Consider the following 15019-nt stretch of genomic DNA (forward strand, 5'->3'; position numbering starts at 1 on the left):
TTTAGGGAATCCCAGGAAAAAAGACTGGCTCACATTCAAGTTGCTGGAAACATAGCCCTGCTCCGTACCCATGGTTCCACCAGGCAAGTGAGGAAAGACTCTGACATGAATAAGAGATGGAGATAGACCGATAGAAGGATGGAAACCTGGTGTAAAACAGAATGCAGGGGACATAGGGGGAGGATTAAAAAAAAGTCTAGTTAATATCCACAGAGAGAGGATAAAAGGAAAATAATTTTCAATTTAGAATTTATGTTCAGCCAAACTATCAATAATGCCCATTTCACAACATCTGTATAAATTTTTATTATCATTATTTAAAAAAATATTTGTTAATTTGTTATAGCTTATTAATAGTAAAATAATGGTATCTCATTATTTTATTTTAATCTGTAGGATCTGCAGCAACACATTCTAATTATCTGTTAACCAGTGACTTGTGGTCCTGCCTGTATACTTTCTGGTCACAGTCTTTACCCAGTTATCTATTGGGTGGACCTTTAAAAAAAAAAAAAATTCTTTTTTGTTAATTTGTGTAAACTCCATAGTGAAGAGAAAGTGACACTTGAATTTACTGAGCTTTTTCAGGGATTTTGCCTTTTGCTTTTGTGTTTTTATGTATACCGAAGTGTAAAATGTCAAATGTTTACGTTCTCCAATTAGAGATTTTGTCATCACCTAATAAAGAAGGTGCTGTCTTATTCATTAGTGCCTGGCACTTACTACAGCTCAGCAAATGTGCTGAATGAATGAAATCTATGTATCTCTTTTCCTTTTTAATGTCTTCCACCACTTAAAAAATTCCCTCCAGAAACATGATGTTCACTTTCATTTTCTCCCATTTGTTTTAGAAAACTTGTAACTCTTCAATTCTTCTGCAGTGGGTTTTGTGTATAGTTGCATGGTAAGGTCATGGTGTTACTTGAGCCTTATTAGGACAGGTTGCCTCATGGTTGGTATACCTGCAACCTGCAATCCCCAGAAATCTGACCCGTGGGTGTGGTGCAATATAGTACAAACTGTAGACATTCACTGAGTCACTTAAAACCCTTCTGAGAATGAGGCAGGTTATAAAAGATGGATACATACAGGTATGCATCTCCTTTTATTTCCATCACCTGTGAAAACCAGCTCATTGAAATTTGTTAATTATTTATGATAAAATCTCCAGGAGCAGCCTATTAAAAAATGATTAGATGACCATGTGAAGGCATAGAGGATTACTACATGATTTTTTAGTTGTAAAAAGTACATTGACTTTGAATTTGGAATCCTCTAGGACCTCACATGCCCGAAGGCTTCTCAGTGTGGAGGAGCCGTGAAGCTTCCTGGCTTGTGTTGGGAACTCAGACGGTGAATCACAGTTTGTCCATGAAGTGTAGGTAGTCCTCAGGAGAAGCAGCTGGTAAGGGATTTGTCTGGTTGGGAAATGGTCTTTAATCTTCAAATTATCAATGTAAGGTTGTATACTTATTGCCTACCTTAGTTATTGTTGAAATAGTAGTAACTGGTTATGGATCAGAACAGTTGTTTTGTCCACAGGAAAGACTGGAGGAGAGAATTTACCTGAGCATTTTGGGATAGATGCTGGAAGACATGTTCTACCATAAGTAAAAAGGGCTTTTTCACTCTCACTGCAAAAAAAAACCAAACGTATCAGAAACTTCTACCAGCCACCATTCCTGTTTAGCACCTTGATAATGACCAAGACCCACAGATCCCAAGACCCAAAGGTATAGTTCCCTCATGCAGAGTATTTTTAAAAGAGGGAAAAGACAGGCCACAACAAATCCTAGTTGTTCTCACCCAAGTGAACTGAGCATAGTAAAACTTGTCATTTGTGCTTTCTCCTCCCTCGTCCCTCCCTTTGATTGATTTAATTGCTTTTATAAATGACCCAAATAAATCTATTGACCTACCAAAAATTGCATGAATTCTGTTCCCTCCTGAATGTGTCTCACAAAGTGGGAATTAAGGATATCAGATACTCTGCACAACTTCTCTAAACATATAGAGGCCAATGATGACTTCATTTAATACTCCCATTAGGGTAAAGAGGATTAAGGAAGATTGTATTTTTCTAAATCCCTTTTCCCCAGTATCCATGTGGCATGTGGACTATAGAGATGCGGTACTTTTCTCTCTGTCGCTGGTGGGAGCATGCTCTAATACCACTCCTTGAGAAGCAGTTTGGCAGTATGTGTTGAGCTATAGAGGCTGTTTATATCTTTTAGCCTACTAATTCCATTTTGAGAAAATCCTCCTAAAGTAATAACCTTATATACAGAAATATTCATTGTGTACAAAGACATCATCAAGGGGTTATTTATAATAGTGAGTAACAGCAACCACAGAACATATATAATAGCAAAATACATAATATATAATATATAAATAACATATATACTTAAATAAAATGTTTTATTTAATAGTGAAATAAAAACAACAGCAGAAGGGAAATAATTGAAAAAGAGTATTACATATCCACTCAAAGGGATATTTTACAATTCCCTTCACATTAAAACAATTAGTTAAAATTATAAAACAGCACCAAAAATGTTTATGATCTAATATGTAGTAAAAAAATGCAGGACACAAATTGGTACGCATGTTATGATTAAAATAATGTAAGAAAAATTGTGTGTATACAAAGCTGAAATGCACAGTGCTTTTAGTGGCTGGGCTGAGGTGCTGAGATTAAGGTGGTCATTTACTTCCTTTCTCTTTTCCATTGCTTTTGCAATTTTTCAAAATGTAGTTTTTCGAAGCCAGAAAATAGGTAGTGTTTGAGAAGAGCCATCAAAACAGTCAACATAAAAAATATTTTGTTACTTAAATAAAACTAGTGCCACTTATTACTATTAGGACTCCGTCATTCATGTGATTTGGGGCTTCCATTGATTTGCTGAGCAGATTCTTTACAGTGTGTACTTCTCACAGTTGTATATAAAGTGAAAAACGAGACATGTACATCTTTCCTGACAATAGGAATAAAATCTTACAATGTCAAATGAAGATGGGTTTCTTTTATTTGATGTCAGAAATATTTCAAGATGTTTCTGTATTTCTTAAAAACTGACAAGCCTATAAAGAATAAGGAAAGGATTAGATAAACATGAAAGAATCTGTACAGATTCAAAGGAATGTTATATGTCATGTCTGTTTCGGGCACATTTTATAGTAGGTATTTGGAAAGTGGATAGCAGATCTGTGGCATCGTCTGCACTCATACTAGTGCATGCTAAGTCACTGCAGTGTTTTTGCATCTAAAGAATTAGCTCAATTAAAAACTAAGCTGAAAGTTCAAAATTCCACGAGGCACAGAAAAATAATTAGTAAACCTGGTCAGACTGAATAAAGCCAAACACAAACTCATTTCTGCTTGAATGGGATCTGAAAGTTGAGATGATTAAGACAGGTTCCAATCTCAAAGAGGAGTTCACTTGCAGGTTAACAAGTTTTGGAAAAAGCATAACCTTTCAAATATAGCTACAGATGTACTAGGATTTTTAAGAAAAAGATATTCTGACAATTTTTCTTCTTAAAAAATGTGTGCAACTTTTCCAATCATATTAACACCAACAGATTCATATACCCCTGTCTGGCTATGAATGTGAAGAATTTCCTGCACTCCTTTCTTATAACAATACCTTGACTGGGAACAAGAGAAAGAGAATATATTAAGATTTTTTTCAATTCTAAGTGACAGAAACCCCTCTTGAATTAGCTTAAGTAAAAAATTAAAAACATGAAAGCGGGGTGAAATTTATTGGTGCACACCACCTCTGGCACTCTGGTCACTGATTTAACTTTCTCCAGTCTTCGGACATACTTTCTCCATGAGCTGGAGCCCCAAACGCCCACCTGCCTGCGCACCTGTGTGTGAAAAGGAAGGCTTGTCTGATCGGCCAGGTGATGGTCATGTGCCTGTCCTGGACCAATCGCTGTGACCAGGAGTAGGGGTTGCCGGCTCTCCCGAGCTTCCCTGGCAGAAGTACAGCCCCAGATTTATAACGAGGTGGGGAGCCTTCTGCTCCCGGGGTCATCTAGAAAATGGAGAATGGGCCAGTGGACAGACACCTGCAGCAGTTCTGAATTACCTGGAGTCCCTGGCACACGCATTCCTGTAAAAGCCGCACCCTTAGGGGCAGGTTTATCATCCCTCAGGTTGCCCGCCTGCATGGCCCCCTACCTGGAAAGCCGAACTGCCAGTTTCTCCCTCAGCAGAAATAAACAGGATAGAGCTAGACTTCAAGGGACAGTTCTTACATTCGGAAATGTGAATAGCTTTTGGACCCTGAATGGTTTGCTTCTACCCACCCACCAGCATGCATGTCTCCCTTTTTTCTCCTTTGACCCTGTAGACTAGTAGTTATAAAATTCTAGAATTTTCTCGCCTCATGCCTCCTCCTGCACTCCCAGAAGCAGCTGTAGCTTCTCTCTGCGCCACCTCCATCCAGGATTCCACCCTCCTTGCTGGGCTCCTGTTTTCTTTTTTGGGCAATGTATTCCAGCTGTCATACCCATCTTACAAGAATTAGGGGAGATCATTTTTACCCTGTCTTGTAATTCAGTCTATGTGCTTATTATTGTATTTAATGTGTGCATATATATAGACATTTGGAGCCATGAATTTTATTTCTGACCATTTCTCTCTTCAAGTATGATTCATTGAAAGCTGTGCCTACAGTCAAGGGGGTGGACTATGTGCTTTTTCTAGGCTCCTTTTAGCTTTGTGATGTTAAAGAAACATAGCTCAGAATTAAGTACTGATATCTCACAGAGCTGAGAAGCAAGGTTAGTAACTGGCTCTGGCTCCTGTGGCTGAGATGCTACATCATTTGTTTCTAACCCCATTGAGCCTCACTTTCTCATGTGTTACACGGAGGTAATAGCATTTCCTGCATGCGGCTCTTCTGAGCATCAAATGTGAGTGGCTCTGTGAACGGAGGCTGTGAGTTAGAGGTGGCAGCAGGGATGGGGGGGCAGCTGTCCTGGCAGTGGAGAGGCTCTGTGGGGAGCCCACAGTGGGCAGCAATGGAGATTGCAGCCTGCTTCACACCAGGCTGGAGAGCACCCCAGAGGACCAGTACACCAGCCTGCAAACAAGAGGCTTCAGAATGATGAGGAGCTGCAGAGATGGGAAACACAATGGTGACACTTAACAATTAAAACTGTAAAATCATTGTTAGTGTTAATACATGTGTAAAAAACCTCTTTTTTCTCACCTGTTGTGAGAAAAATAAATTTCACGTTCCTAAGTGTATTTATTTATTTATTTTTTTTACAAAAGTCTATGTATGTCTTATTTTATTTTTGCAATAGAGTGAATTTATGTGAACAGGGTTAAAATGAGTAACATCCTCACTCTCTAGGCTTGGCCTGAAGGCCTTGCCCATTTAGCCTTTCCTAGCCTTTCCAGTTACTTCTTCCAACACAAGCCCCTCCTCCAGCCTTTTTGCACTACAAACTATTCCTCCTCCTTATTCTTTAGGTCTCAGCTCACTTATACATCCTTAAAGGGCTTCTCAGGCCCCCCTGACCAGTTCTGCTTCTAGGAACAGAAACCCAAGTAGCTCATCGATATTATAAATGAGATGAAAGCATATTTCTCTCTTGTATGCAGCTCCTGCAGTAGGCAGCTCTGGGCTGCTGGGGCAGTTCTGCAGCATCAGATATCAGTGTGTGGCCCTGCTGAGCATGGCTTCCATTCCCATGGTCCCAGAGAGCCGAGAACACAGGACAGCTAGCAGGCAGGAGGGCCGGAAGATGGACAAGCTGCCTTCTCCATAAGGAAGCTCTTTGGAGTTACCCACACCTCTTCCACCTCCATCCTATTGGACAGAAATTAGTCCTGTGGCCACACCTAGCTGCAGGGCAGTCTGGGGAATTAAGTCTTTATTCTGGGTAGACATGCGCCCAGGTAAACACTTGTTCTGTTAGACTAACGAACAGAACAGTCACATACCATGTATTCCCAAGTCCCTGCACACTGTCTGGCACATTGTAAACTGGCTGAGTGAAGAAATGAGCTGAACACTTACATAGTCATTTGCTAGGGCTGCCATAACAAAGAACTACAAACTGAGTGGTTAAACAAGAGAAATATGTCGTCTCACAGTTCTGGAGGCTAGAAGCCCCAGACAGGGTGCTGGCCTTGTTGGTTCCTTCTTTGCTGCGAGGGAAAATCTGTTCCATTCCTCTCTGCTGGTTTCTAGTGGTTTGCTAGCAGATCTTCAGTATTCTGTTCCTAGATCTCTGCCTTGATCTTCATGTGCTGTTTTTTCCTGTGTGTGTGTCCAAAAATTCCCCTTTTTATAAAGGACACTGTTCATATACGATTAGGCCCGTCCAACAGCTTCATCTTAACTACTTACATCTGCAACAATGCTGTTCCCAAATAAGGTCACATTCTGAGGTCCTGGAAATTCAAAATTCACAGGAGTTAATGAATTTGGGGGAGACACCATTCACTATTCAACACAATTCAACATGACAAAAATTTATAGGACTTGTGAACTTTGGAGGGACCCAATTCAACACAGTAAGAGGATAATTTCATTTACCCTCACAGTCTTTCAGAGGCACCTGGCTTTTGCTGCTGTGGGCAAGTACACCCTTTAAGTCCTGAGCAGTATTGTGTAGGTCAGCCAGTCCCACCCTCGCAGCCCTGGAGGAAGAGTGGGTTCACTGCGGGGTAGCAGCGCTTACCAAAGGCCTGTAATGGTACTGAGCTTTATTGCCCCTTAGGAGTTGGAACCAAATAAGTCAGACTCCTTCATGGCATGACAAGTCCCCAGGAGCACTCCAGAAAAGCCACAGGGCCCCACACATTCTGAGTCCTTTGCAGTTAGTGAAAGCTCGCACCCTTGGTGACGTCCTGAAGCCCACTGAGCTCACACGTAGCTGACACAGGCCAGATGCGCCAGGGCCTGGTTTGGAATCTTGAAGCCAGGCAGCTAGCTTGGCCCTTGCTCAGCACCATCCCAGTTCCTCACACCTTCATTTATTCTTTTGGGGTATTTTTGTTTGGTTCTGCCTTTGTCTTTCACAGACTATAAAGTCCTCTAAGGTTGAAGGTAGTATTTTATTTATCTGTGAAATCCCTACAGCTTCTGTCGGTTAAAGTTGCTCTCAAGTAGAAACTCACTTACTTTTTCAAAGAGAAGAGAAAGACAATACATCTTGTCAGGAGGGTTGAAATGTAATCATGCCTCTAAGTGGAAGAATGGGTATCACAGAGGGCTCCCTGTAGTTTCTTTTGGTAGCAGGTTCTGACTCTAGGAAGGTAATGGTTCTGTCTTCCTTTGGCCCCACATGTCATTGGTCTTTGAAAGGTTTAGCTTTGGGAAACTCAAGAGTTGCCAAAGCCTGGTCCTGCCAGAAGCAAGGTCTGAGAAACAGTTCTCCCGCTGTGTGTGAGAGGTGCTGAGGGCTGCTGGATGAACCCGGGTCCTGCCCTTTACCCACACAGCACACAGAATGTGAGCCAGAGCTCTGGATCTCCTGTAAATGAGGAAGCAGAAGCCCCATCCTCAAGGAAGAGTAGGACACTATTCAAACATTCTTGTTTTAAACACCCTCCCATCGAACCAGGTCCATTTCTCAACCCACATTTTGAGCCAGTCATGTCCCCTTGCCTTCATTCCTGCTCTGCCCACGAACACCATCCTCAGATGGGGCTGAAGTGAGCACTCCACTGGAGCCGCTTCCTGCCATTCCCAGGGCCTTGGCCCCATCATTACTTCTCACTTAGAACAGCATTTCTCTGGCTTCTGGAACATGAACTTGTATTCCTGTATCCACTTCCCTAATTATCCCCTCCTGAAAGCTTCTATCTGACACGTGTGGGGCAAGTAGAAGTCAGTCATTTCTTTCTGCTATAAGTCTTAGGCCCTTTGATTCAGATGACCAGGCCCTTGCAGGGAGGCTGATGGACGGCATGGGTGTACATCAGTGCTTCTCCAGGCCTGGCGCCTGCTCTCCCAGGGAGCTCATGACTTGGACACTTAGGAATGAAAGCCACAGCAGGCTGGGAGAAAGGGTGCATGTGGCAGCATTTCTGAGCCATCTGGCAGTTGGCTGTGGTAAGCATGGAGTCAGTGGTAGCACACTTAGCAGTATCTTTGGCCCCAGCTACAATTCTGGTTTGGGGGTACTGCATTTGTAATGGCCAGACCAAGGGGAGGGTGCAGAAAGTGTTCCTGTCAGATTCCCCTGGCTTTCGATGCTGCTGTTTTTCTGGTGGCTCAGATTTCTCCAGTGGGAGTGCAGAGGTCACCCACACAGCCTCACCTGTGCAGTGATTTCTGTGTCATGTATGCATCAGTTTAAAAACATGGCTGTTTTCATCTCTTTGCCATGAGTTGTAAAATTATATGAGTCACATCCATCACTCCATTATCAGCCTTGTGTTTGGCTGTGAATAACGGATTCTATTCAAGGGACAGGCATTGAGAATGGCAGCCCTAATTGCACTGCTGTTCCCCCAAAGGAGTGAAGGGGGGAAGCCTTGCTCTTAAATCCCATACAGGGTCTGTGATTGGGCATTTGTTCTGCCAAATCTGTTGGGCTAATTTGCAGCCCAGCCTTACCTTACCTTCCACTGTAGAAAAATTAGAAAATGCAAATAAGCAAAAAAAGAAAACAAAGCTTTTTACTTAACCTGCTGCCACCTGGAGCAAACTACGATCAGTGAACACTCCATTCTTAGTGTTTTAAGATGTACCTTTTTCAAGCTTGCATTTTTCACTTAACAGTATTTGAAAATAGTTTTTATGTCCAAAAAATTCATCAACACTGGATGGCTAGATGGAAGAATCATGGTTTATTTAACCAGGCCCATCATTGACCATTTAGTTTATTTCCAATTTTCGACCAATTTTTTAGAAACATTATAGTGAATGTCTTTGCAGCCATTATTTGCACACAGTCAATTCTGAATTGTTTTCTTAGGATGGAATTGCTGGGTAAAAATAATAAATATACATTGCCTTTAACTATGTATCATAAAATCTTAAAAAATACATACCGCACAGACACAATACTCTACCAAACCCCCATATGCTGTAACTTCAGGGGCGGTAGGGGGTGGTGGTGGAAATATGTTCCCATCCTGGGGCAAATAACCTTTGAAGCCAAAATCTCAAAGGGAGAAATAAAGTGGGAGAAACCTGTTTACTGCTTACAAGCAGTCATCCACTTCTGCTCGCCTGTGTCTCTCGCAACCCGGCTGCAAAAAGGGGCCCCATCACCTCTCTCCCGTCTGGCTATGCCCTTATCTCCCACCCTCTTTGTGATCACCTACTGATACAGAGATAGACTACTTCTCTCCTTGGAAACACCTATTGATGTGGAGAAGCACTAAGGCCAGGCAAGAGATTCTGGAAATATTGCAACTTTACCCATACCCAGTCCACAAGTATCAGCTCCTGGCTAATCTGACCCCTATCCACTTCCCTAGCCCCTGCATTATTTAGAAACAGATCCAGGACATGATGGCCAGAAAGACTCATTTCTGTCAAATACCACAGGTATTTGAAAATGGGAGAGAGAAAAAGTGAATTACTAGGAAAAAACTGAAAGGTTCATGTCTCGTCTACATTATCTACAATGCTGTTGGACTCTTTTCATTTTTCCTGCCCTGTCTGAGCTTGGGGCTCATCATTAGTCCTCTGATTCCTGCAACAATCTTGTAACCAGTCTGCTTTCTGCTTCCTCTCCCTGTGGATACATATAAACATTTTAAAGCCATTTCATATCTTGACAAATTGTACCCCAGAAAGGCTAATCAAATTTACACCTCAACCAGAATCATGGGGGGCTGTCACACTTTAGGGTCTTCCTTCCTTTTTCTTCCTTCCCTTCCTTACCACTCTCCCTCCCTCTCTCTCCCTTTTTCTTCCTTTCTTCCTTCTGCTTTTACACCTTTGTTAATTTTTAGACACCCCCCCCCCAAAACAAGAGTCTCATTGTTGTTACAATTAGAACTTACTTGGTTATTAATGAGCTGGAGCCCCCTGCCCCCCACTTCCTCACTGAACAATTGTATTTCTTCTTTGTGAACTGCCTTTTGCTAATATTGCTAATGGGGAGTTTGTCTTTTTTTAAATTGCATTAATCCATTTACATTAATCTTATGGCATTGTTCTTATGTCCATGAATTGCTGTGAATACTTGTTTGTAGTAAGATAACATATACACTATTACATTTATATGAAAGAATACATACATTTTATATTTGACTGAGAGCTCAGAGCAAGTCACCATGAACAGTCAGAGGGGCTGTACAGAGTGAGGCGGGCCAGTGTGGGGAGGGGGTCTAACAGTAGGGAGGAGGGAGGGGCCCAGACAGGGAAGAGGAGAGACCTTCACAGGCCACTTCATCTCCAGGCATCAAAGCCATACATGAGGCTGGCATTATTCCCATTTCACAGTGCCTTGTGCCAGGGCACACTTTAGAAAGCCCAAATCAAGGGGTTTTTCTGCCATATCACACTGATTCAAATATGTATTTGTGGAAGGCAAGGAAAGCATTACAATATATGAACTATTAATAATTTTTGAATCACCTTTTTTTTTTTCTATAGCATGAAGGCCCAGGACCAGGTCATTATGACTTGAAAATACCTTCAGCAAGTTCTACTACTTCTTGTTTTCAGTCCAAAGTACCTCGATTCTTGCCCACCTGTTCAGTAAGTTTTCTAAAAGGTTATGATTGTAGATTTTGTGACTGTTTGTTGGCGGTGGAACAGTGGGGGTGGCATGGGGGAATTAGACACAATTGTAGTGTGTGTGTATGTGTATATATAAAATTGCTTGTCAAGGTATCAAAGGATGTAGAGCTCAAACCTGGCAAGCCCTCAGCCAGCTTCAGGCTCAGAGTGACTCCAGGCCTGGAGCTGGGGGCTGAATTATGGGTCCAGTTGAGAACAGCCAGCACAGTAATTAGCTGTGTTATGACCTGAGGGAACATATTTAATGAGCTGAGGCAAGCAGTGACCTGTGGCTGCCCCCACCCACCCAGAACTGCCATTGTTTTTGTATGTGGCTCCTGGAGCAAAAAATCAGAGCGGAAATATTATTACTGAACCAAAGGGGACCATTAAAGCAGGAGCAATCCTCCTGGGCCCAGGGACCGAGGATGGACAGGGAAGAGGCTCCTATCCACAGAGGACCCAAGGAAGGTGGATGCAGGGAGTGGGTGAGAGTCTCAAAGCCTAGAGGAGGCCAAGAAAGATCACAGAATCACAACCTGGAGCTTATGAATAGCGACTGATTTTTGTTGTTGGTTTTGTTTTTAATGTTAAAGGACAGTTTTAATTCCCATGATCTTGTTCCCAGTGTGCACTGCAGTCTTAAAGTCCCCCAAACTCACCAATATGTAGCCTTATTTGAGATGGTTGGGGAGAAAGAAGTGCAAATTCTGCCTGCAAGAAAACAGGCCCACCGAGGGGGATCAAAGGAGGGTGGGAGCAGCTGGGGACTTTGGGAGGAGAGAGCCAGTTCTGTCACTGTCTGGGCCTACAGGTGGCTTTGGATAGCCCCACCTGTGTGTCCCAGGCCACTGCCTTCCAGGTTCTGGCTCCAGAGCTGCCAACTGCAGTGTGGTCTGTACCTGGAGGAATACTGGGGGAGGCAGGGGGAGGTGGGGGAAGGGGCTGCCAGTAAAATTAAAAATAGACCGGCAACAGGGGGCTGTGGGTCCTTTTGCCAGATTCTCACCCCTGAGTAGAATCACCACGATCCAGAAACAGATTTTTGTCAGAGCTCAGAGGACAGAACATCCTCAGGAAGTTGAGTCATGCTAACCAAACTCCTAGGAAACTGATAGAGGAGCCTCAAGGTGTAGTATTAATTTTACAAGTGTCCACTAAGAGGACTGGTGTCTGGGGCCTCTGCTCTGTGAAGTGTCTCCTCTTGTAGGGGACTCTTCAAGGAAGCCAAGGACAGTTTGCTTAGTGACAGTGAATCAGGGCTGGGAGACAGAGCCGGATGTTCTCAAGGTCTGAGAACCACACTGGCAGCCTCCTGAGGGGTGGCCTTGTGCGGCCCAGGCCCCCAAACCTCCCGGCCTGTGGTCTGGCCTTCCAGGACTCCACACTCATGCCACTTCCTCATTAATAGCACTAATGGAGGCTTTCTTTGACGTCTGGCCAGGACTTGATTAGATTTCCAGGCTGCTCCTGGGCTTTTGGCAAGGGAAACATCCTGTCATTTATAGCAGCTTCTGCAGGCAGCTGATCTCAACCACTCTGGGCCGACTGCTCTGGCCCACTCTTGGGGTAATCCTGTTTCCACTCTCACTGTCTCCTGAACAGATAACGCACTGCGAGGAAGGATAGAAATGACAAGTAGATGATAATAGGGAATAATAATAGTGGTGGTACAGAGAAGACAAGTAGTGACTCTGTGGCATCTTACTACACTGATGGACAGAGACTGCAATGGGATGTGTGGGGAGACTTGATAATATGGGTGAATGTAGTAACCACATTGCTTTTCATGTGAAACCTTCATAAGAGTGTATATCAATAATACCTTATTTAAAAAATAGTAAAAATAAAATAATAATAGTGGTGGTAGCTAACATGTGGAGTGCCTGATGCTGGCATGGCCCAGTGCTGTCCATCCTAGAGGGCTCCAGTGAGCCTTATAACCCCAGGAAGGCACAGGAAGCACAGGTCTAGGGTCACACCAAGTCATTGATGGTGGGACTAAGATGCTAAGCTAAGCCTGTCTGATATTCAAACCCTCGTTTGACTGTACACACATACACTGGGGTCTCTCCCACACACTCAAGATAAAATCCCTTTGGTTTCAAGAATAAGTGCCTGCCCCCCATGGGAAACACTGACCTAAGAAATTGCAGTCTTTGTCTTAGTCTATGAAAATAACATTCATTTGTATTTTATCACTACAGAAGAAAAATTTTAAATAACTGGTGAAATAAATTTTTCAAGAATTTCACCTAAATGAAAACATGGCTTTTAAAATTAGAACTTGTAGCTCCCTTGAGAATACTTCTGATGTTGGGGTCCACAGACCCTGGTAGAGAAACACCTTACTCTATCATACTGAGTCAACGATAGAAACACTTGAGTTTGGTCTTTTGAGATCAACCACCAGGAATTCATTCTTTCTACCCGCTTACCACTAGACTGAAGTCATTAGAGGGAAGGACGGTGGCATTCCCAGGGACAGGGACTGCCTGGTGCCGTGCCCTATGGTAAATTGTGCTGTGAGGCGCAGGGGGAGTGTGAGCCCACCTTTCTGCAGATGGAGGCTGACACTTGCTTGTCCTCCCTCCTCCCAGGCCCTCTGCAGCCTTGGGGAGAGCTGCTGGCAGGAGCAGGCCTCAGCTCTAGGGACACTCCCATGCAAGGGTGCAGCAGGCTAAGTGCAGGCCCTGGGGGCTTTGTCCCCCTCTGCAGGGATTCGCCTGGCATGGCTGAGCCAATAACCAGGTTTAGGAGGCTCCAGGGTTTGCGGGTCAATATCTCATCAGTCCCTGTTTTCTGTTCTGTTTCCAGAAAACCCCTGGCCCAGGAGCGTACACGTCTTCAGCACAATTCCCCAAGCAGTCCCGGACCATAGCCAAAATGGGCCGAGAGCATAGCCTTTTCTTCAACAACACAATTGGCTTTTAAAATAAAGCCACGTTGGCCTCAAGCTACTTTGAGTTTTAACAAGTTCTTATGTTTAGAAAATGATTTTGTCTATTCTTTAGGAGGGCCTGACCACGGAACATAATTCCCCAGGGTGGCCATCCAGCCCGCTTAGCTGGAATAATCCCAGCATAATTTCTAGTTCATTCTCAAAAGTGTCCTGGTTATGCAATAAAATATATGTTCACTCTGCTTATTGTCAAAGGGTGTCTTCCAAGGGCCTGTGCCTCTGGGCTGCTCTTGCAGTGGCTCAGATGGGCCCCGATATGTCCAGGCTGTGTTCTGCACGGCCTCAGGCTTTCCAGCTGCCGCTCAACAGCATTAGGTCTGTGATATGTCACGGCTTCAAGGAGCCCTCCTTGGGGGGTCAGTGCTCCACCAAGACCAAGCTGAGCATGACAGGATCCCAACAGGCGGCTCTTTCTCTCAACTCCCTGAAAAGAACAATATTGATTCAACCCAATGAACATTTATGGTTTCAAGACAAACAAAAATATTTTGAGTATCTGCTCTGTGCCAGGTGCTGTGCTGGGATTGGGAGTTAGGGGTTAAAAAGAAAGCTGAGCAGGCATGTGACCAAGTTGGGGGCAGGATGATAGGGGAGACGATGCCAGAAGAGTCGTCCGGGATAGTCCTGGCTCAGGGAAGGCTTTGAAAGCTGTGCCAGTCAGCTCCTTCTGGCCGCCTTGGGTTTCAAGCTCCAGGGGCTGCCCTTATGTGGATGGCAGTTCCCCTGTGGAGACAGGCCCCAGTCTCAGGGAGAGTGAAACCACCATGCCCAGTGCACAGAGGAGCAACGCTGGTAATGAAGGCCCTGGGTGGCCAGAGCAGGGATGAGGCAGCATGGCCAGAGTGGTGCGGGAGATAGACAGAGGGGCTCGGGAAGAAGGGGAGGGGCAAAGGAACTGATTTGGTAAAGGCAGGCAGAAATGCTTATGGAGGGAGGGAGCCTGGCACAACTAGGGTGGAGGTGGCTAGTGAGACGGAAGGGCTGCACGTGAGGCTGGTTCAGAGGCCGGGACCACGTGCAGCATGCAGGCCAGGAAGTCCTGTTCAAGGCACTCAAGCTAGACAGGCCCTGTGCATGACAGCGGGGGGCTCAAAAGGTTGGGGAGGCTCCAGAGTCATTAGTAAAAATTGGAAAGAATCTTTTTAACTAAAAATACTAAACAAAAACTACCTTTAAAAAAAGAATACAAATGCTTACATTTTGTTGTTATATTTTAAAAGGAGACCCCCCTCCCATCTCTGTTCTCTAGTCTTATAAAATGGATGATGGGGCAAGAAAGGGAAGGTGATCCTCTCACGGAATTCCCAGTCTCACCTCTGTGGAAGGAACGCGGGGCACTGCA

General features: G+C 44.1%; 1 protein-coding gene across 1 annotated transcript in view; it reads left to right on the forward strand.

The window, feature by feature from the left end:
- STPG4 (sperm-tail PG-rich repeat containing 4) overlaps positions 1–13859 on the forward strand; it is a 36301-nt gene extending 22442 nt beyond the window's left edge. The window contains exons 6-7 of the mRNA XM_057497548.1: positions 10590–10694; positions 13533–13859. Coding sequence (XP_057353531.1) covers positions 10590–10694; positions 13533–13649 — 222 coding nt within the window. The 3' untranslated portion in view covers positions 13650–13859. The remainder of the gene's footprint in view (positions 1–10589; positions 10695–13532) is intronic.
- The last annotated feature ends 1160 nt before the right edge of the window (positions 13860–15019 follow it).

Source organism: Manis pentadactyla, chromosome 2 (assembly GCF_030020395.1).
Source record: "Manis pentadactyla isolate mManPen7 chromosome 2, mManPen7.hap1, whole genome shotgun sequence".
In the NCBI taxonomy this organism is placed as follows: domain Eukaryota; kingdom Metazoa; phylum Chordata; class Mammalia; order Pholidota; family Manidae; genus Manis; species Manis pentadactyla.